The 23,236-nt window shown below is 29.6% G+C and overlaps 2 protein-coding genes across 2 annotated transcripts in view; one reads left to right on the plus strand and one right to left on the minus strand.

Annotated features, from left to right (window-relative positions):
* Positions 1–7,102, plus strand: part of LOC136985819 (D-3-phosphoglycerate dehydrogenase-like) — a 34,984-nt gene extending 27,882 nt beyond the window's left edge. Inside the window, exons 8-11 of the mRNA XM_067283180.1 lie at positions 5,492–5,630; positions 6,203–6,330; positions 6,447–6,675; positions 6,838–7,102. Coding sequence (XP_067139281.1) covers positions 5,492–5,630; positions 6,203–6,330; positions 6,447–6,675; positions 6,838–6,986 — 645 coding nt within the window. The 3' untranslated portion in view covers positions 6,987–7,102. The remainder of the gene's footprint in view (positions 1–5,491; positions 5,631–6,202; positions 6,331–6,446; positions 6,676–6,837) is intronic.
* A 4,587-nt stretch (positions 7,103–11,689) lies between these two features.
* The window catches only part of LOC136985795 (reversion-inducing cysteine-rich protein with Kazal motifs-like), a 36,728-nt gene continuing 25,181 nt past the window's right edge, over positions 11,690–23,236 (minus strand). The window contains exons 13-22 of the mRNA XM_067283149.1: positions 20,023–20,160; positions 19,451–19,660; positions 19,274–19,378; positions 19,101–19,182; positions 18,017–18,106; positions 17,879–17,943; positions 17,464–17,588; positions 17,202–17,331; positions 13,974–14,063; positions 11,690–12,930 (exon numbers count right to left, since the gene is read on the minus strand). Coding sequence (XP_067139250.1) covers positions 12,521–12,930; positions 13,974–14,063; positions 17,202–17,331; positions 17,464–17,588; positions 17,879–17,943; positions 18,017–18,106; positions 19,101–19,182; positions 19,274–19,378; positions 19,451–19,660; positions 20,023–20,160 — 1,445 coding nt within the window. The 3' untranslated portion in view covers positions 11,690–12,520. The remainder of the gene's footprint in view (positions 12,931–13,973; positions 14,064–17,201; positions 17,332–17,463; positions 17,589–17,878; positions 17,944–18,016; positions 18,107–19,100; positions 19,183–19,273; positions 19,379–19,450; positions 19,661–20,022; positions 20,161–23,236) is intronic.

Consider the following 23,236-nt stretch of genomic DNA (forward strand, 5'->3'; position numbering starts at 1 on the left):
TATTTAGGATTCCAACAGGCCAAACTAACAGAACATGCACAAATAAAGCAAAGATTAATTAAAGAATACCAAAGTAGGTTAAATGCTATTCTCAGAACAGAGTTAAATGCAAAACACACAGTTAAAGCAATAAACACATATGTCATCCCAGTACTCACATATTCTTTTGGAGTTATACATTGGACTCACACAGATCTTGAGCAACTCCAAAGGAAAACAAGAACTACACTTACTAAGCATAAACAACATCATCCTAAATCCGCCACAGAAAGATTAACCCTTCCACGTAAAGATGGCGGACGTGGCCTGATTGACATAGTTAACCTTCACTACAAACAAATACAGTCACTGCGAGAGTTTTTCTACAAAAAACAAGAAACATCACAATTACATAAAGCAGTAACTCTAGCAGACTCGAATAACACACCATTAAACTTACACTCACACCATATGGACACAACACAACATATAAAAAGCATAGACACCATTAAGCAATCGTGGGCTCGAAAGGCACTCCATGGCAGGCATCCTTATGATCTGGCCCATGATTTTGTTGACAAAACTGCGTCAAACAGCTGGTTAGCTCGGGGATGCCTCTTTGGGGAGACGGAAGGATTCATGATTGCCATACAGGATCAGGTTATAAATAGTAAAAACTACAGAAAACACATACTCAAAGATGCAACACTCACAAATGACACATGCAGAAAATGGCAGAAAATGGAATAGGAGCTGAAAGTTGAAATTTGGCACACAGGGTACATCACGAGAACGCACACTAAGAAGAGATTTTTCGAAATTCTTCCCCACAGGGGAGAGGGACAGGTTTAAGGCTTAACAGTTCCATCAACAATGGAAGTGTTAGCAATGGACGTGTCAACAATGGAAATGTTAAGAGAAAGCGATGTGCAAGACACAGATGCAGTTTTTTTCGTTTTTGTGGGAAATTGAACATATTTTTAGACCCATCTAAAAATTCTGTAATTAGTCTGGAAACAGGGGGGACCCAACTCTTGCATTTTGTGAAAATGGGTAAGGTTGACTATAACGTAATAATCTTAATTTTCGCTAAAACGGCAAGGAGCTGAAAGCTGAAATTTGGTACACAGAGTACTAAATTTAAGTACCAAAGTGTTAAGTAACAATGGAGAACAAAAGAAAGCAACATGCAAGATTTACGGGCGCTGGAGGAAAAAGAAAAGAAGAGTAATATGTTAGAACATATTCGATTTTCAAATTTAAACAGATTAGTTCAGTTTTTCTCGACTCTTTAGAACATTTAATGAAAATTGAACAATATAATCAGAACACGTCACGAAAATTGAACAATATTAGAACATTCGATTTTCAAATTCGACCTTTCTTTAGAAATACTTAGTTTGTTGATGAAATTACTCTTTTTCATAAAGCAGATACTTGCTCAGCAAATAATTAGTCTAATTCACAACACAACACCTTTACTTGTTGCTGAGAACGCCAATGGAACAGCAATGTTTCGTTTTCAAAAGTTAAGCTTGATGATGGCCTATTGAGTAGGCCAAAAACGTTAGTTCTTTCAATAAAACTATCTCAGCAACAAGTAAAGGTGTTGTGTTGTGAATTAGATTTTACTCTTTTTCTTTTGTGACTATAATGCAATGATCTTAATCTTTGCTGTCGTTACTTTTGCCCGAGCAACGCCGGGCCTACCTGCTAGTGTAATAATAATATAGTAAATTCAAATCAATTTTTAACAATGTTTATATGCAAATAATTAGCAGTTTACAGCTAATATTCAAATTACCATTAGATATCATTTATCTGTGTAAACAAATAAATATTAGAATAGAATTTTATTCAACATTATTTCTCATGGATTTAAATCTGTATAAGTCTTCAGTTATTTTCTATTGTTTAATACTATTCAATACTGTTTGTAGTATTATATACCAAGGCATTGTTTTGTGTTTGTACATAAATGTGTTTATACAAAATATTATGCAATTTGAAACAATTCAAACTGACATAAAATTTTCCATTGGAAACATATTGAAGGGTTTTTTTGAAACTAGAATTTTCAAGAAGGAAACTTTTTAAGAAAATGTAATTCATTGTGGAAGTAAGAATGTGTCAAAATAAATTGAAAAATAGCTTTTTCCACATATAAATATAACTATTACTTTCACAAACACAATTATTTTAAGTATTTAACTGTGAAGAATTGTCTCCTAGACAAAATGCTTTCATTAACAGTTTCCTCTATGAATTCTTTAATATAAATTTATCCTCTCACTTTATTTATCAATCAGAGACTTCAATCTTATCTTATCCTAGTGTGTACATTATTAGAAAAAGGCTTTTTAGCCCTTTTTCTAATAGTGACACCTCCAACTTGATAATTTTTTCTTGCAGCATCCCTACTTCTTTATCAATATAGAGTTATGCTTTTTGTATTTTTAGTAATGCATATAGGAAATGTTACAATACTGCTCAGCACTATTTAGTGGAATCCTGAAATGTTGTTACAGTAATAGTTTTCAACCAGCATGCTAGTGTATTGGTTGAAAATTATTGCCTTACAGTGACATGTTATCCTATGGGCAAAAAGGACAATTATCGGGGCCCCTGCCAAAGGGGTCCCAGGCAATTGCAAACCAATCTTTTATAAACTTATTACTGTAGTAAGAATATAAAAGTTTAAATTTAATGACACTATATTGCTGGTGTGGCACAAGCACAGCACAGAACAGAACTTAACCCTCCAGAGGTTGTGTTTAAAAAATGAATGAGGATACTGGTAATTCCTCCAAAAACTCCCCCCAAATAAAAATATCTTAAGTCACACTGTACATGGGACATCCTAATTCAAATTTGTCTGGGCCCCACAAAGCAATATCATGCCACTGTTGCCTTACCTTCTCCACTAGTTTTTTTTTTTGTAATGGTGAGTGATACCATAATAGGTCTAGTTTGTGCTTTATAAAATTTCCCTACATTATGTTTAGAATTTAACTTCCTAACAAGTATAAAATTGATTATTTTTTGTCATTAATTTTTCTGCTTTTTTTCTGAATTAACGTTTTAAATAAAAATAGTGTTTCATGCAATATCTGTTCATATCCTTCATATTCAGGAACATTACTAACTGGGTTTCCAGTAGTAGTAAAGAGGACTGCATGTCAAAAATTAAGTCAAAATACTTCATTTTGACTTAATTTTTAACATTCAGTCTTTCTTTACTAAATAGACAATCCAAACTAAATGTAAAAGAAGTAAAAACATACAAATGAAAAATAAGATTGAGTCTTTTGGTTTTTAATACCTAAATTTCATAGAATGTACACATCTTTCATTACAGTGACTTTTGGCTAATGTTTATATAAGAAAAATTCATATTTACATCCCAAAAATTCAATATAGCATCTTATATACAGGAAATGTGTTGATAGTAGCCTACAGATTGTACTGTACAGTACATGTTACTATATATAAAGAAACTGTTTGTAACAACAATATTAACTTTTAGTGATCAAAAAGCAACTTATTGAGCACTTTTATATCCTAATTTGATAATTTTTAACTTATATATAGATGTTATATTGTGTTTTAAATTTTTGGAAATTAGGTGAGAGTTTTGGATTGGAATTATTATATATTATAATTTTCCCATTTAAGATAATGGAATTACACTCCCAATTAGCATTTTCTCATAGAATATTCTGATTCCTAATTCATTCCTAAAAGTCAGAATGCTAATTCTGACTTTTAGGAATGAATTACTGATATTAAGCACAATATGCCTATATTTATGTTAAATCAGTTTTGAAATAAATTCTGACAATAATAATACAAATTGAAAAGTTAAAATGAAACTAAGTAGCTGAAAAATAATGAACACTTTATTTGAAATAAACATTTATGATTATGAATATAAAATCAGTTCTACAGATTATTTTATTAAAAATTTTAAGTTATTATATGTTAAAAGTTAATTTAGAGCAAAAATGCATTCATCTGAAAAACAGTTTTTCAATATTTTTATTTAATAAAACACTCTAATGTTTAAACATTTATTATTTTATCTTCAGCATGTTTAAGAATTACATTAAAAAAAATTATATAAGTGAAATTTTTGCTTTTTTTATTTACAAAATTGTCACAGTGTGTGTCTATTTTTTTATGCATTTAATGAATAAATACAGTAAAGGAATATGTGTTAAATTTTAACTCCAATCAGATTAGAATTATTGCTAAATGAGAATATCATTATTTATCTTTCATTATTAATATCACTATTATGTTTTTGTCTTCTATTGTTAAGTTTTTTATGTAAAGATGAACAGTTATGTCAATATTTTGATTTCACGTATTTCATAATAATTATATCTTTTACGTACGAGGGCTATTTTTTAAATAAGGTCCGTTTGTGAATGAAAGTGAGAATAATGCGCAATCACGGCAGTATGCATGCGCTTCTGCTCCGAGCAAGCTTGGCGTGCGTTTTGACGCCTTTTGCAGCCATATCGTCTGTCTGTATGCTGAGCTGTAGAAGTTTAAAATGTTTAAGAAAATTGAGTCTCCCGCCGACTGTGAGATATGATCTGTTATTCGATTCTTGAGTGCAAGAAACTTGGCAGCAGCGAAAATTCACCGTCAGATTTGTGAAGTTTACGGTGATAATGCTATGAGTGAAAATTCGAAAATGGGTAAGAATGTTCAAGGATGGGCGAGTTAATGTATATGATGAGCCACACCCTGGCCGACCTTCTCTGATTTCTTAAGATTTGATTCGTGATGTGGATAACAAAATTCGAGAGGACTGACGATTTACGATTTCAACATTATCAATTGAATTTCCACAGATTTCAAGATCAGTTTTGTATACTATTGTTTCGGAGAAACTGAATTATCGAAAATTGTTTTTTCGGTGCGTTCCAAGACTGCTTTCTGACGATCACAAAACAAAAAGATTAAACAGTGCTTTATCGTTTTGACTCAATACGATCATCCACACAGTCCAGACCTTGCACCCAGTGATTTTCACTTGTTTCGATACTTAAAGGAGTTCCTTGGTGGTCAACATTTCAACGACGAAGAAGAAGTGAAAACTGCAGTCGTGGATTGGGCTTCTTGACAGGTGGCAGATTTCTTTGAAGTCGGAATTCAAAAAATTGTTGAGTGGTATGACAAATGTTTAAACAAAATGGAAATTATGTAGAAAAGTAGATAAAAGTATGTAGAATATGGAAAAAAATATATTTTAATGATATTTACAGTATTTTTCTTCTTATTAAAAAATGGACCTTATTTAAAAAATAGCCTTCGTATGTAGGGTTTACTCTAATGACTTAATACATCATTTTCTGTTAAGCTAAGTTTACATGTAATGAAATAAAATAATTACTAAATGTTATATAAAAAGAATATCACTTCAATTAGTAACCATTGATTGCTGCTGATGTTAATTGTATATTATTATTTTAACCATGTAATAAAAGATTTCTTTTTATAGGTAAATTCTGCTTCATTTTGTCAGTTATTGTCACCAGAAAATAAACCATGGGCAGATTTGTCTACTTCTCTTGGAAAAATTTCTTCTTCTCTCATTCCTTCTGGGAGTGGAGATATCAAAGTAACAATAACAACTCAAGGTAAATTTGAATAATGTCTCCCACAATTACATTTAAAATATATTTTATTATGTATAGAATTGAATACTGTCTTTATTATACTCTTATTAGTATTTTTTGTTTATTACATTTATTTGAGAATTTTGTTCTAGGCAATAAATTTTAATTCCTACTTTCATATTTCAAAATTCTTACATAAATGGCTTCTTTCTCTACTATCATCACTCTTATAATAATTATCATGCATTGAGACAATCTCAAATTGGATTAAATAGTATCTTCTTTTGACGCACTTGAAACCGTGTCGGTAATTGTTGTTGTCTCCTGAACACTATAAAGTGCAGACACACTAACACTTGGCAATCTTCATCTTAAGTTTATTTCAGTTGACTATCAATTTATTCAATATCGTATATACCTGAGGATGTCTATTTCACATAGATGAAAACACACAGTAAATGTATTCTTTCATTTAACAGTAATGTAACTCACCAGATCATATTACAAGAATAAAACATTCAATCTTTTAAATTTTTATAATGTGATACATTTTTAAAGAATAAATAAAACTTGTAATATTTATATCATTTTAGGAATGCAGTTGAATAAGAAAGTTACTTTTTTAAGTACAGCAGTCATAGTTGGTTTGTTGCAGCACAGAATTAAATTAGGAGTTAACTGTATTAATGCACCTGTTTTGGCAAAAGAAGCTGGTATTGAGGTAAAAACATGTAACATTTTGAAAACTTATTTCATTAATTGCAAGTTAATTAATTATTAGTAGAAAAGTTTTTAAAATATAAATAAATATAATAAAATATAATGTTTAATGTATAGCTACAACAGAAACATGAAGATGTCTGTTTGAGAAGAAATGTTGATTCAGCTCTAGTAGTAAATATAGCTGCTGGAGAAAACAAGCATGAAATTGTTGGATTAATTGCTGGTGACAAGGCATTTCTAGGTAGTCTTGATGGGGCTGATTTCTTTCCCCATGTGGAATTAAGTGGAAAGCTTCTGTTATGTAGAAGTGACAACAGTTCTGTAACATTCCCCAAACTGATAGGTGAGATATTAGTCATATAGTTAAATTCCATGTAATTTTGAACATTTAGGATTTATTAATTTTATAAATATTTTAAAACTTAAACCAAGTAATAAAATAACATTAACTAATAATTTAATCTTCTCAGTAACATTCCAATTGCAATTACTATGTTTTCAACAGGTTTATTTAATCCACAAGACATTCAGTCAATATGGTGTTCCAGTATGGTTAACAACAGAGTTTGGTATGTGTTTAATGTGAATAAGGATGATTCATATCAAAAAGCAATTAGTTCTCTAGTTGATTTCTGTGCATTTATTACATTATAAATAAAGGCACTGACAACATAATGGGACCAATTTCTATTCATTCCATGTAAGAATATTCTTCTCTGATAAAACTGTATTACTGACAAGAAAATAAAATTTTTGTTTAATATTGCTTACTCTAATAATTAAATGTATTTTGAAACAATGTATTAACTGTAATTCAACACTGCATTATTATTCTATCATTGTAAATGATTAATAATTTAAAGATACTTTTACAACTATAACAAGTGATGAACATATTTGCCATTAATTCTCTGTTTTAATTTAAAAAAAATTGTGCAACAGCAACATGTTCATGATTGTATAATTCATCAGTGGCATAAAGTTGAAAATCATGAACATATGCTGTTGTGCAGTCTTTTTTCTTCTTTTTTTACTTTTCAACCCTGTGTGAACTAAGAGTTGCAGTTGCAAAGGCTATCCAGTTGAATGAACTAGGAGAGAAAATCAGAAAATCTTTGCCAACTACAATTTTTCTTGAAAAATAATTATAATTTCAAAATATACTTATGAGAAGGCAGTTTCTTATGTGTCACCTCAACAGTTTCCAACACTCTGTTAAGATGCAGTGGAAATATGACATTCAAAAATGGTAGGCCACCAGTGTTCATCCAGTATTTTTTTCTACACAAGTAGATTCAATTTTTATTAGCATCTGGCATGAATACAAGCAAAATTCATCAAGAAAGGAGTGCATTGTAAGGGACAATTGTCTATTGCTCAAGATGTGGGTTGTTGGAGTGAGAAGGTCAGAAACAGAATGACAAACATCATCCAATACCCAGATCAGGCCATTTTTCATCCTCTGCAATACTGTATTCAGCGACAAATTTCTCAGCAGATGGTGCATTTGAGAAATTGGAAGTGTTAGTAAGTCTCTAACTTCCTCTTGTTGCTAATCGATGCTGTTGTGAGTGTGAAAATATTTCTAGAAGTATTGTTTGTGGTGTTTTGTGATAACGAGTGCAAATTTATATCCTAAACATAAATGCAAAACAGCATATTGCATAATATATTGTGTTAATAGATCAACCATCCAATAATCCCAACAGTGTTTTCTTGAGATTTGTGAGGAAAAATCTCAAGAAAATTTAAAAGATAAAATGGAATGAAACAATTGCTGTAAAAGATGAAATCCAGATAACACTTTCAAAAATCTTCTCCAAATTTGAAACCATGTCTTATTTATTTTATTTATTCAGTACAATGGAGTGCAATTGATAGGACACAAGGCATATCCTATCAATTGCACTCTATTGTGCTGAATAAATAAAATCTTTCAAAAATGTTAAAAAAACAGAAGATAGATGAACCATCTTCTAATCTTTCCACAGAGGAAAGAAGCACCAAGGAACCAGCATATCATTTGCAAAATAATGCAGTTGAAACATCACTCCACATTAATAATAGTAGAAGAAACTATAAATTTAAAAAAAGAAAAAATGGTTGTTACATCCAAACAATAGTGAATAGAAAAAGCATGAATAATGTTAGAACAGAATATTACAGCTAATATTTACTAAAGAATACAATTAAACTGTCACAGAGGATACAGTTAAAAAAAAACACTTGTCAGATATTTTCAAAGACCCAAAATTTGAAAATGTTAGATACACGATTGACTTATTAAACCCTTCCAAATTTTTATATGCTTTAAAAACTTCTTTTGTGTAGATATGTAGTTTGATTTTGGGACATTTGGATTTATCTTACACAATGTGTGGTCCAATTTTTAACTGTTTAAAAACATTATTTTTGACATATTTTTGTTTTTCTTAATATCTTAAATTTGTTTCAATATCCCATGAGTTAAAGTTATTTTCAGGCATCATTCAGTCATTTAACTACAACTAACTGAAGATACGAAATGGAAGTTCGAGCAAGTCTTATACAGAGCATGCACATGTTTTTGTTTATTCAAGGATACACTGTATACAGTCTGAATCTGGCATCTTGTGATTATCATTATTCTTAATCTCCTCAAGGAGGAGTTAGTAGATCACTGCTTTGAAAGTGACAACAATGTGAAGACAGCAGTTCAAATGTGGCTGCATAAGCAACTGGACATGTTCTGTGATAGTGGTATCCAAAAACTTTTGCCACAATGGGAGAAATAGTTGACCTGTCTTGGAAACTACATAGAAAAATAGGGTATGAACTGGATTTTTTTGAAATTCTGAAATAACAGTCAGATTTTGAGAAACACACAATTAGCAAAGACTTTTCGATTTCCCTTGATACTAAGACTATTTTTATCTGTTAAATTTTAGTTTGATCTTATATAATTTTCATATATTTTGTTAAATTTTTACTAAGCATTTATCAAAATGCTACTTGCAATTGAAAATCAAAATCACTTGCATTTAGGTTATCTTTAAGCATTAATTTTGTCCTTATATATCTTTATTTTTTATATTGAATGTTGTTTAGATCTTATTTTGTAAAAGTGATTTTTTAAAAAATTTTTTGATATAATAATCATTTAAAGTTGACTTTTTGCATTATTATTATCTTTTCATTAACACCTTCTTTTTGGCAATGTCATGTCCTATTATTTTTAATTTGTACACTATTTCATTTATTGTATTACATAATTTCTAACAATTTTCAGCAGAAAACCTTGTATATAGGGTTAATATCTCAATAACTTTTAATTCAGAGTAAAGATAGTGAAAGCTAAACAAAAAAAAATCTTTTATTTTTTTCCTTGTTTTAGAATCAGTTAACTGATAGAATATATGAAATTAAAGTAACTATTATTATACATGTCCAAAACTTAAGGACAGACAACATTTGTACATGAATAGAGAGAACTGTAGATGAATGTAGACAAATATGGCAATAACAATATTACTTTTCATCTGACACAGGGTAGGATTTTACAAATTAAAGCAATAAAAGTAGGTCTTTGAAGGAAAAGATACACAAAGCACTTGGACACAGATGAACGGATGGAAAGTGTTTCCCAATACCCAGGCAGACAGACAGACCTGTCCGGATGAAATATGTCCAACTCAAACTGCAATGGAGCACTCACAACACTGGTAGGTTCATCACCAAAACTTTTCTAGCTATTGCCGCTAGTAACTATGTTTATCCCTAAGTTTTGGACATGTGTAGAATGGGTTAATGTACCATTACATATACAGGTTTTTGAAAATCACAATATTCTTATCAAAAAATTTTAATATTTCCTTTAACATTTGCATTATACATTGCATAATCTAGTAAGACTCAACAAAGTAAAACATTTTGAACATTATTTTTTTTTAGAATATAATATAAAACATAATAAATAAATTTAATCTAAATTTGTTATATACAACAATCTTAGTTTAAAGTAGTTTATATTAAAGTTTTATAAATAAATTGATATTTTGAGATTTTCTCCCCTTACAGAAATCTTAGAAATGAATAAAAAATATTTTATAACCCTGAGTACAGATTGCAAAAGACAGTATACTGTAAATTGTTCTTTAAATCCAACTATTAAGATATCAAATGCAATATCAATAAGCATGAAAATTACAAACTTCACACTTAAAATACTGATTGTGGACTAGATGGGATTCATGAACTTTTAATTAGTTAAGGTTGTTATTTTCTTTTGTTTCTTAACGTTCTTTATTCTGTTTGAGCTGTTAGTATTCAATACCAAATAATTCAATCTTCCATTATTGATAATGGAAGATTAAGGTCCAAATATTTTGTTCAATGCAATCATATTCTGACACATTTTCATTTTAAATTGCAATGTTTTAGAACTTTTTCATTTTCCAAATCCAAATTATAAAAAGAATTTAGAACTCTTGCAGTTTAAAATTTTGGAAACCAAAGGCAAAAAACAATTTGTCAAAATGTTTATTTCACATAATAGCATCTTTTGGAAAGATTATTATTAATTATTTATAATCTCTATGGAAAAAAAATGAATAAAAATACTTCAGAAATACTCATCTCAAAGTTACAAATGTTAATGAGAATTTGTGAGAAAAGATGATAAGATTTATTCTAGAATTGAAATTGAGAGAATTTATTCAAATGGAACTCAGATTCGTAATGAGATCTAATACTCTTTTGCTCTTTGGTTCCAGAAAGTTGACCAGAATAAAATTTGGTTGGATAAATTCATTCTGTTCAAGATTTTGACCTCTCCTAAAAATGCACTGTCTTAGACTGCCAACTGTTACATTTTTATACCTGTCATTGATAATATGGAGTAAGTTTCCTTTATGCAAACTCTCTTGCTTTAAATCAAATGGACTTCTGTAGTTTGCCTACATTTAATATGAAAAAGAAAAAAACCAAACGCTAATATATTTTCTAGGTTTGGTGCATATTGGTATTTAATTAGTCAAATATTAACTAAATGGCAATGCAAATTACACCTAGATATATATATAATACTGAAATAAAATATTGAATGCTAAGTTAATAAATTCATTTCAATTAATTATTCATTCTATCAATTGAAAGCTGATCATCATTTGGCCATTCTTTTAAAAATGTCAAGTAAAAAATTATTTGTCATGCTGCAAAATGCCACATTTGGAATTTTTACAAAAAAATATAGCAAAGTTCTACTTATTAGATTTCTTTTTCTTCTTTGAAAGAATGCATCATAGGAATTGCCATTATCAAACAACAAAATAGAAATAGCAAAACTATTTTTACCAGAACTTTTTGTATAAATGTTGAAAATATACACAAAATCAAAAACAACAGATTTGGAATAAGGATGCTGTTAATGAAAGCTGAATGAATCTTAGGGAATCTAACTCATTAACATATTGCAAAATTTAAAAAAAGCTAACACAAATTTTTGAATATTCATTTTCTTGTAATGAGAAATAATTGCATTCAAAATTTTTTTAAATCTTCAGACCTAGACGCCCCCTTTCATTTTTAAGTAATTAACTCCATTTTCTTGACTGAGATCCAGTTCTATAATTTTTGTTCTATTTACATAGAAAAATGACTGGACCAGAGTAAACTTTATCTGTGCAGACAAAGTATCTGTCATAAAATATTTTTTACAATAAATTAAAAAAAATGCTTTAAATATATGAGATCATGTAGTTCAGCTTTTCATAGTTTACAATCTAAATTATAGGATATAATGGAAATAGTATTTATAATACAAGTAAAATTTGGATTGAAAGTAAATTATATAATATTTTACACACGAAAGTTGTAATTTATATGAATAAAGTTGTCATGGTTTTAAAATATTTAAATAGGTAATAAATTATCTCCTAAGTGTTGCATAATTAACATTATCTTTTGGAACAACATTGAATTGCCAATAGAATGTGTGTGCACATTATAAAAAGGAAGCATCTGTAGCTCCAAGCAAAGAGATGCTTTCCATATATAATTGTAAATGCTTTCTGGAATCATTCCATTAAAGAAAGCATCTAGTTATATTATTAATTTGGTCATGGTGAAAGATGAATCTCTATTATATACAATATATGCCAAAAATTTTTTACAGATGTGACACCATGCGTTAATTATTTACATATTTTTAGTCACCAAAACAGTTGGTGAGATAAAACAAGTATGACTAGTATGGACGATAAAGTTCTCGAATCTGTTCCGTCCGTAACTAAGCTCTCTACAATGACGGACGTTAAGAAAGAAGAGAGTGGAACTTTGGTGAGTAGCGTTGGGCTTTTCTGTCGAAAAAGAGAATGTAATTTTTCGGCTTCTTTGGTGCACGCTTCGACCTGAAGCGCGGTGGCGTTTTGCACGGTGGGAGAAACCAGGACGACGATGTTTGCTTCCTGCGTGGAATAAACGAAAACACCACATTCCGCCACATTGACATGCTCCAGGAGTGTTTTTGCCACGGCGCTCAACCTGGACTGTTGTTCGTCTTTTATTGCACCAATTATTTCGTCGTAGATATTGTGGCTGAATAATAGTTGAAATGCCCCACCTACAAAATTATAATTAATATAAAATATATTCATTTATTAGCTCGCTTAAGATAACAGATCAAAATTTTTACAATTATTTTTGACCGATGTTATATTGGATATTATAGCGTATCCTCTATTTAAAAGTACTAAATATACAAGAATTCGATATTTTCTTTTACCCTCTTGTTCCCATTTAAAATATTAAATATTCAATGCAAAGTATATTTAGGCTATAAGAACAAAATATTCTAATAAAATTTTGTCCACTTGTCTTATAATTAGCATCATTGCAGCGCTACATTTTCTCCTGATGGTGAAAACTTTAATTAATTTTTCCCCTCGTAAATCTTTCCCGTGATCTGCGTTGCATACAGATTACAGGGAAGAGATTTATTAGGTGTTAAGTATAAGTGTTTTATGAAATACAGTCAAACCTGTTTTTATGCGCTCTTTTTATGTGCGATTTTTATTTGTGCGATTTTTTTAATGCGAATTTTTAATTTGTGCGGTATAGTTGGCGACTAGTCTCGTGCGATTCGTCATGTCTCACGTTGACTTATTATAGCTAAATAAACTTATTATAGCATAAATGCACTTATTATAGTAATATTATTGCATGAATATGCGAAAAATGAAATAATTTACTTTTTAAGTCGTCAAAACACCACCTGGACAAAAATATGTAAAACAGACGATAGACCAGACGATGCAGTCAAGTGCTGACATCTGTTGTCAATAAATTCTATTTCGTACGGTTTTGAGTTATTTTCTATGTGAGACTTTTTTTATGCGGTCCCTGTTGACCGCATAAAAAAATTATTTTTTAATTGTGTTGCGAAAACTATTATTTACAGCCATTCGTGAAGTTTCGTGAGATTTTTTTTAATGCGGTCCCTATCCCCCGCATAAAAACAGGTTTGACTGTATATGTAAAATTCAATGTGTCCTTTAAAAAAATAGCATTTCTTAAGATAAAGAAATTTTCAATCGCATTAGATTAAGGAAGATATATTTAAATTTTATCAGTTTTTTAAAATTATTATTTAAATAATAAACCTACCACAAACAGGACAGCATGATTCTGGAAGATATAAGGGATTGCAATGTCTGGAAGATAGTGGCTGACAACTCACATTACAACTGGTTTTTACTAAAAGAATAAAAATATATTAATATATTTTCTCAGAGAGGCTATCCATAAATGATGTCACACCTCGTGAGAGGAGGAAGAGTTCAGAATGTGACAAGGAGGGGAGTGATATTGTGACGTCACGTTTCACATTTACCATTAACTTAATCAGTAACATGCATGCTTTTTTAACATAATTTGTCACATTTAAAACATATTCCTTAAAAATTTAATTTTGCACTTAAATAAATTATTAACTTTTATGTAAAAGCAAAAATTAAATGTACTGCACTGTACTGTACATCATACTTATAATCTGTTTTGGCCATACTAAAATGATGGTAGAATTTCTGAAGCATCAGCAAAGTGATCGTTTTCGAAGTTATAATAGACCAAGAACTATCTCTTATGAATAATTTCTCATTTTAGATTTAGTCCATTGAAGGATTGTTGCAGAACTGAACGTTTTTTCTGTAATTTATGAATTCAGTGCTGCTAAAAGCAGGAGAGTGGTTTGTGGGTGAATTTCTATACACTAAGTTTTCCAATTTATTGTACAGTGCGTATTTTTATTAGTTTATTGTGTATTTTACTGTCTGTTTCTACACTTAAACGTTTCATATTATTGTAGATCAAAATAAATCTACTATATACTTATCTACTTTCATCGCTCTTCTAAAGGGCCTCAAAAATAAATTTTTTTCTAAGGTCCCACAAATCTCTGTCGTCGGAGTATGGAACCTGAGACCAAACAGAATATTTACAAGTCAAACAGTTATTTATATGTTAGACTTATTTACTGAAATCTTTCAAAAATTTAGTTTATTTTCAGACTACTACCAAAGAAAAGGAAATATAAAGAAGCAACACTCAATGATGATATCTTGATTTCTTGGTGTGATGCTAAACTGTCAAATGTTTTAGACAAAACCTTTTGACTAAGGCTGTCTTGCTCTAGTGTGATGCCGGACTTACTCGTCCCATTGTGTCGATAATGAACACCTAACAAATCCATGGGAATAAAGTAGTCGTGTAGTGTTTTATTTTGATAAAAGTGTGAATAAATCATTTTATATTAATACCCATTACGAAATTGACTCAGTGTATTTATGTGGCGATAATGCAAACACTGTCGCCAGGGATGACGACCAATGTAACATCATTTGCGAGGAGGAGCTTTGTCATAATGTGACAATAGATGTCATGGGAGGGAGAAGGTTAAAATGTAGAATTTTAGTATGATATCATTTATGGATGACTCCAAATATTTTCAAAATACATTATAATATTTTACCATTAAGTCCTAATATGTTTCGATTAAAATTGAATTTGAGCGCACAATTGGCACTGAGTAACCATTTATTATATTATATTTTTATCAACTTGGAATAAATAGTAAATGGTTTTTGCAAACATTTCAAACACTCAATGAATTCATTAGCAGGGGTCTGTATTATTTATTTTTATCGCCAATGCTTTTGTATTTCTCGTCATTTTTCGCATTTTTTCACCATGGTTATTATCGTTACATGTTGACATAACTTACTTGTTTTCTTTTAAATTCTAGCAAAGTTCTGACCAGTCATGCTGCAGCCCGCAAATTACGTGCTGGAATTAAGTATTTGACACTTTTGTAAATAATCGATTAATCACCTGTTCAAAGCAATCGACTAAATCCACATTTTTCAAACTTTTTGGGCCATGGTTCCCTCAAGTTGAATATAATTCTCCGCGGTTCCTTTGTTTAAAAAATTGCAACAAACAAAAACAAATTTTTTAATGGATTTTGAACGGGCATATTTTACGTTGGTCTACGCTATCCGACACGAGATGTGTTTTTAAAAAACAAAATAAACATAAATTAATGTTTCATTTGTAAATAAAATTATAAAACACATTTTAATCAATTTGCAATTTTATGACATTGTGTTTTTGCCACAAAGTCAGTGGGAAGGATGAGTTTGCTTTTTATTCGTTAATTATTCAATATGAGCAAAAGTTTTGAAACTGATTCGCATCTCTTTCTCAGTGTTCGATCGCAGTCTGTATTTGGTTTTAATGTTGAAAAACCTGCTTCACATTAGTACGTCGCAAAAGAAATGAAAACCTAGAGCTCGTAGAGTTCGTAAAGCTTTGTTATCTACTTCTAAATACTTTGGCTACATCAAGTTTCAAAACTTGGATAGTGATGAAGAAGCGAACTTCAATTTCAATGTGGAGTTTGTTGAAATGTCAATAAATTGCTGGTTCTCCAAAAGTGTTGATGAAAGTTCTGTACTGAAATAATCGTTGATCCAGTTATACTGGTAAACCTTTTCTGAAATCCAGTTGTACCGTAAACCTATTTTTCAAACTAAACACCGTTCTACAAACACAGACTCAGTTCTTCACTCAACTCCAAATCATTGAATCATTGTCTTCTAAACAAGTATGTAGAGCAGGAAAGTAGTAATTTACGTCTTTATCATTCAAATTTTTCTCCACATTAGTCATTTCTTTTTGAATGTCGGTCATCGGTATTTGTTGCCAACGATAATATTTATCGTTGGCAACAAATATTTAACTCTTTAATTCTCTCACATGCAGTCTTCTAACAGCTGGAAAAATTCGAATGCAGAATAATATACAACACAACACACGTAACTTTATGAGCCCTCACAATTGGACTAGGTTTTCTTATGGGCCCATCTTGTGACACCTACTAACCAACAATACACACATATCCTTTAGTACTCTCTGAGTGGAAAAGGACCTACAACAAAACAAAAAAAAAAAAAAAAAAAAACGCTGGGAAAATTGCTATGTTAAAAGAAGTAGAGTTGATTGTTAACAACTTGAACAAAGGAGAGGATGATGCACTATTGAAGAAAGCTGAGAAGCATGATGACAATGAAACTTTTGATGAAGCATTGGTTCAAACGACTTTCCAAATTTTTTGTGTGCAAATTAAATGAATAATAAAAGGTCAACTTATATTCGGGTCTTAATATTTTTCAAAAGTAAGAAATTCAAAATTAGAGTCTATCTATATTCGGGCCAATACGGTATGCACATACATATACGATATTCCTGAACGTTTGATGTTATGATTTAATCAAATGACGAATTAACGAGGCCTATATTATCATTTTTTAATGGTAACAAGCAAAAGCTACTTACGTGAAAGAAACTGTGTTGCAGTACAGGAACCTTTGTAATCTACAGTTACATAATTTGCCAGAGCAGCACATTCGCTATTATAAGTCTCTCCGTCGTGACCACAAACCATACCTTTACTTTCACAATTTTTCTATTGCAAATAAGACATTAAAATAGAGAGTATTTTTGTGAAAATAATTTAGTATATGTATGAATATTTACATGTTTATTTATTCTAGTATTTTAATCTGATTGGATTTAAACAATGTAATTTAGTAATTACCTTGCAGTGTCCTAAATATTCTAACGTTTTTCCTGCATTCAACATAAAGCATAAATTTGAGTGTTCGTTTCCTTCTGTATCGCACACAGTCAAATTTGCTTGCTTCGAACAATTTCTTATATTCACTGTAAAATATAAGTGAAATATTAATTGAAGGACTTTTAAATTATTGAATTTTCAATTAATTTAATAGGTGAAATGAGATCAAAATACATCACATTAAATATCATTAAAAAGATAAATTTAACAATTTAATAGTTACGAAATTGCTTGGACTAATAGAAATTTTGCTATTGCCATGTATAGACTATGTTTTTAATCCTATAAATTCTGGATTTTTCAGATTAGATATTTACCTAAACATAAACATAAATAAACTAATTTCACTTTCAGACTGAATTGAGTTGTACCTTACCACATAGATACTGTTTGCATCCTGTATGCTTAATGCTAAGACAAAACTGTTTATGGGGAATACACCTAATAAGGAAATTAAACGATTGATTATAAAAGAATTTTTAACATTATTTTATTTTCTATTATAATCAAATACCTTTGATATTTCTGACAAGGATTAGACTCACAGGGATCCATACTGGAACATGTACCAAATTCGTACTGGTCGTCTTTTAAGCCAATGCATCTGTTTTGAAATAATTTGAAATTAATTCATCTAGGTCTATACATCTTAATTATTTAATTTCACAAAATAATAACCGAAATATTATTTATCTAACATTGTCTGAAAATTTAAGAACTTGCAAAAATTCTTAAAAGATATTTAATATTTAGTAATTACAAAGTACAAAGTTGAAATTTTCCACTCTCCAACATTTATCCTTGTACTGTACACTATGTTCAACGATGCAACAGTGTGCAAGGGCCAATCTAGTGATTTTGGCACTAAATTTTGTGACTGTGGTTACTTGTTTAGAATCCTGTTTGTTAAAATTTAGTTGTGTCTGAACTTACATTTTAATACTTATTATGTATATTATAATACACTATTACTCTGTACTCTACTTTTTCTCTATTAGTAGTCTGTTCAATAGGAAAAGCCAATATTGTGATAAAGAAAAGGAGGATTGAGTAAATACTTAAAAGTGTTCCAAGATTCTACAAATTGTTTTTATGATAATTTCTCAGGTTTTGCATTCCAAAATCAGTCTTGTTTAGACCCGCTCTACCCCAGCGCCCGTTTTGCCATATTTTTTATTTTTTTTATTTTTTTTGTTTGTTTGTTTTTTGAGCAAAATAAATACGTAGAATGTTTCTTTATTCACAAAAAGCAATCTTAAAGATTTTATTTTCCTTTAGTAAAAGTAATATTAATTTTATAGGGGTAGGTATCATTACAGGTCCCTAAGTTTTCTCCGATCCCAGAAAAAATTCCCAGTTCTTCCTTTCGATGGCCCCTCTTCTAAATGAACAATGTCATTTATAAACTTAGTTTTAATTAAATTATTTAAATATTATATTAAAATGTAATGTTACAATTAGAATTTTATAAGTAAAACCAATTTACTATTAATTGCATAAAAATTATTGATTCGCAAGATTTCCTAAATTATTACTTAATTTATACTATTATGAAAATGTTTAAAAAGTTATTACTATCATTATTGTTATAAGCTTACCTAGCAATACAAGGACTGATGTAGGTTTTCCCATTAATACCACAAACTGGAATATAATGATATGGACACTTGCATGGAAGAACTAAATAAAGAATTTATATGCAAACCAAAATTTATATAGAAATTATCGTCCTAGCATTTAGATATTTAGATAATGGATTTTAAAAACTAACCATTTTCAATTCTTTTATTCATTACTTTAAATTGTCTTAAGCATTTTATTTCTCCAGAAAAACACACACATACTTTATCATCGTCGTAAAATTCTGTGTTGTGAGCTGCAAAATACATTCATTAAATTAAAATGATTCATAATATCATATTAAATATATTTAGGGTTGAAAAATTACCTATTTTCTCATCCACGTAGTAATTATTTTTCTTCTCGGGATTAATGCAATCCTTTTCAGTAATACAATTAACAGAAATGCAACTGTCAATAATTCTATAAGGTTTACATTTACATACTACACGGCATTCTTGATTCTGTATAATATTAGGGATTTGGATGTATGTATTTTGCGGTACAATTATTTGAGCCATTTCTCCAACTCTGCAACCTAAAGCAAGAGTGTAATAATTATAATATAAATATACAAGTGCACTTAATATCAGAATAATCATTAATTACTGGTGTAATGATTAAAATGGGATTATACTATACTATTATTTTAAAAAATTTTCCTACTCTATAACTAGATTATTTGTATACGGTTTTAATATAATTATTGGCAATTAAAAAAAAAACAATCTTTAATTATGCTATTGTTTTAAGGTTTTAAACGTGACATTTCTTGAATTATTTTTTCGCTTTTCACCTGATTTAACTGACACAAATTACTGTTTGGATAGCCAAGATGGTCAAGCCATCAGCTTACCACTCTGGGGCACAAAACAATAAAATGATTCTGTCTAAACTCACCAGGAGTGCATTTATATGGAATACAAATTTGTCCAAATTTGCAATCGTGATTAACTAAACAAACTTCTGTAGAATTACAGGGATTTGGCTTGCATGGATGAGATACTTCTGTAGCGCTTCCATCGTGCTTACTGTCGACTGAAACAATAAATTTGAATTATTCATAAAGTACGATAATTACAAATTAAATTTAAGAAAAATGTTGGAATATTAATTAAGCATATTTGTTTATTAATAATACCAGATACTTAGTTATAGATTAACAACAGTAAAATATTTAATAGCTAAGGAATAGCTATTCAGATGCCATTTCATCAAAAACAAATGACAAAAAGCATTATAGTTCATAAAACAGAGAAAACTATAAAATTAGACAAAACTTCTATATAAATATTAATAAAGAACTTGAATAGAATACTGTGCATCATCGTATTATTTGTTCACAAATTACAAGATAAAGTTATGAAGGTTTATTTTAAATACAAAAATTTGTATTAATTTTAAATAAATAGCAAATGTTTGAATTCTATCAATATTCTAATAGAAGTCCAAAACATATTTGCTATAAAATCATGTTATATTCATCAGTTCTTTGACATTTTCTTAAAGATAAAACTGGATTAGGCTGATCAGATAAAATGATGCAACAAAGGGAATGTCTCCAGGGAGAACTTTGTATAGAAAACTGGTCCCTACTTAAATATTATCCAAATGAATAAACTCGAAAAAAATCTGTGCCACCCCTCCAGTCTTCAGAGGTTTTTATCCACCAGAAGTAAATTAAAAGAGTTACAAAAAGAAATTAGTTAACGACAATTCAAAATACGATATTTTAAAATAGTTTCCAACAATAAAAAATAAAATTTTTTCATATTGTGTTTTAAAAAATTTAATACAAAAAATAAAAATATTTTTATCCTTCCAACAAAAGAAGAGAAGGATGAGATATACGAAGTTCCTGTGCAGGATGCCGAAGGAAATTGTCCCTATGTGTTTTTCTTAAGGAAGAAAGAGGACGTTAAGAGGAGATGAAAGACGACGGCCTTAGCTGAATAGAGCAAGAAAACTGGTAAAAAGATCCTGTGAAATGATGCGCACGGTTTGCAAGAAATCGGGGAACAAGAGAATATCTCGCAAGCAGAGAAATTAGAGATAAACAAACGATGCTTAGAAGACAATTAACGTCATTATTAGGACTCAGATTTACTCCCTAATTCATGGAAATGTTACCCGGAGAGAAGGGTAGAAGGAAGGAAGAAATAAAGGGAAAAAAATGAATTGTTAAGCAGAAGTATTGACAGTTAAGTTTGTTTTAATTAAGCTTAAATAACAGAGTCGTAACTTGTACTTAACGATATAATTTTGAAGTTTGAAAGTAGTATTTTAATTTAATAATGTTAGACTGTTCTGTTTGAAAACTGTCGAAATCAGATATGTTATACCGTATGTTCCAATTTTGTCAAATACTGTATGTTGAAGCTTGATAATGGGTTTGAAGCCCGAAAGTACTTAGGATGAAAATTTGTGTAGCTAGTATACTCCTGGAAAGCAATACAAATTTGGTTTGAAAAATAATCTGTTTCAAAAGTATATAAAATTCAGTAAAAAAGGTTTACATTTTTGTTTCTTTTTTACAGAAACTAAAAGTCCTGCTGTTTTATTAGAGTGGTTTATATATATAACTTCAATAAAACAGTGGGACTCTTAGTTATATGTTGTATATCTTACTTCTAATATTTTTTCTGGCATTTTTGAGAAAAAGTTTAAAAAGATTAGTTAATAAGTTATATCTAAATTATATTATAGTATAAATTATATCTAGTTATATCTAAAATTTCTATAAATTCTATTCCAAATTACAAAAGGAACAAAGAAATTCTTTGTTCCTTATGGATAACTGTTTCTAAAAATTTTATATAATCTGTTTTATTGAACAATTCTCGAAAGTAGTTCCGAATATTCAAAATTGCTCTAATATATCATTTTTTTCCTATTAAGAATTCCAATAAAGTAACTAGCATTCGTTTTAAAAGTTGTCATTTTAAATAAGTAATCTATATTACTTTTAATACGTTTTTTACATCGAATTTTATTCATATTCCACAGTAAATTATAATAACTATTTAAAAAATCAATAATTACGTAATATAATTGTTCCCAAAATTTTTTAACTCGCTACTCCCTTAAGTTACTGCACCTAGTTGCGGCTTGCGGGCCATAATATATGAGAAAGACTGGAGCAATCCGGATAAAGCCGGGTTTTAGCAAGTATATCGCAAGTTAGATAGTAACGTATATTAAAATTTAGTAACGTCTCTCTTTCCAAAGATTAGATCAAACATGGCGATTTGGGGCACCACGGACATATTCTTGAGGTAATCACGAACAGCTTTATAGTACCCAGAATTGTCTCGGGTCACTTTACAATACATTTACTCATTTTTTCTCATAATATTTTACTCATTAATAGTTTAGGTTAGGAGCAGATCCTTATCAGGTAGTTTAAAATTGTGCTGTTTCAATATCTGAGATGTTCATTTTTCTTTTATATAAATTGACGAATCTATTCTACTTCAATTTCTAATGAATATGTGTAAATAAATAATTTATTTATTTCTTTTGTATGCAAAATTCTGTCCACTTTATTAGGCTGCTCCGTCCAATAGAAAACTATTATTACTTCGCATCACAGGAGAAGACCGAACAACGCATAGTTGTCTAGTCTTTCATTTTTAGGAAAAAAAAAGGTTAGATTTTTTAATGTCCTGTGCTACATGATAGCCAACGGATTGAGGTTCAATTGATATAAAAAGATCTAAGTGTTTTCTAACGGGTCTCGAGATACAGACTAAAAAATATCTTTCCGAGATTCTCCCAGTCTGTCCTATATATTAGTTTTGAAAGGAGAACCCATGCTAGGTAGTATGGCTCTTTGTACCTAACAGTAATTGAAGTGTTGATATCATATTTAAACGATATAAACAAATAAAGAAAGTGATAGTCTTTAGACAAAGAATAAATAATATAATTATATAAAATGTATTTAATATAATTACTGTATTTTCGTATGCTACACATTCATTGACTACAAATTACCACAAAACAGAAGTAAAAATGTACAAAACTTCTCTTTGTCATTCTTTTCTATTAACATAGAAAGGCATTCTAAATTCTGAAAAAAAATAGAAAAAGGTTTGTATTTATGTAAAAAGTT

Source organism: Centruroides vittatus, unplaced genomic scaffold (genome assembly GCF_030686945.1).
Source record: "Centruroides vittatus isolate TY-2023 unplaced genomic scaffold, ASM3068694v2 contig_979, whole genome shotgun sequence".
Lineage (NCBI taxonomy): Eukaryota > Metazoa > Arthropoda > Arachnida > Scorpiones > Buthidae > Centruroides > Centruroides vittatus.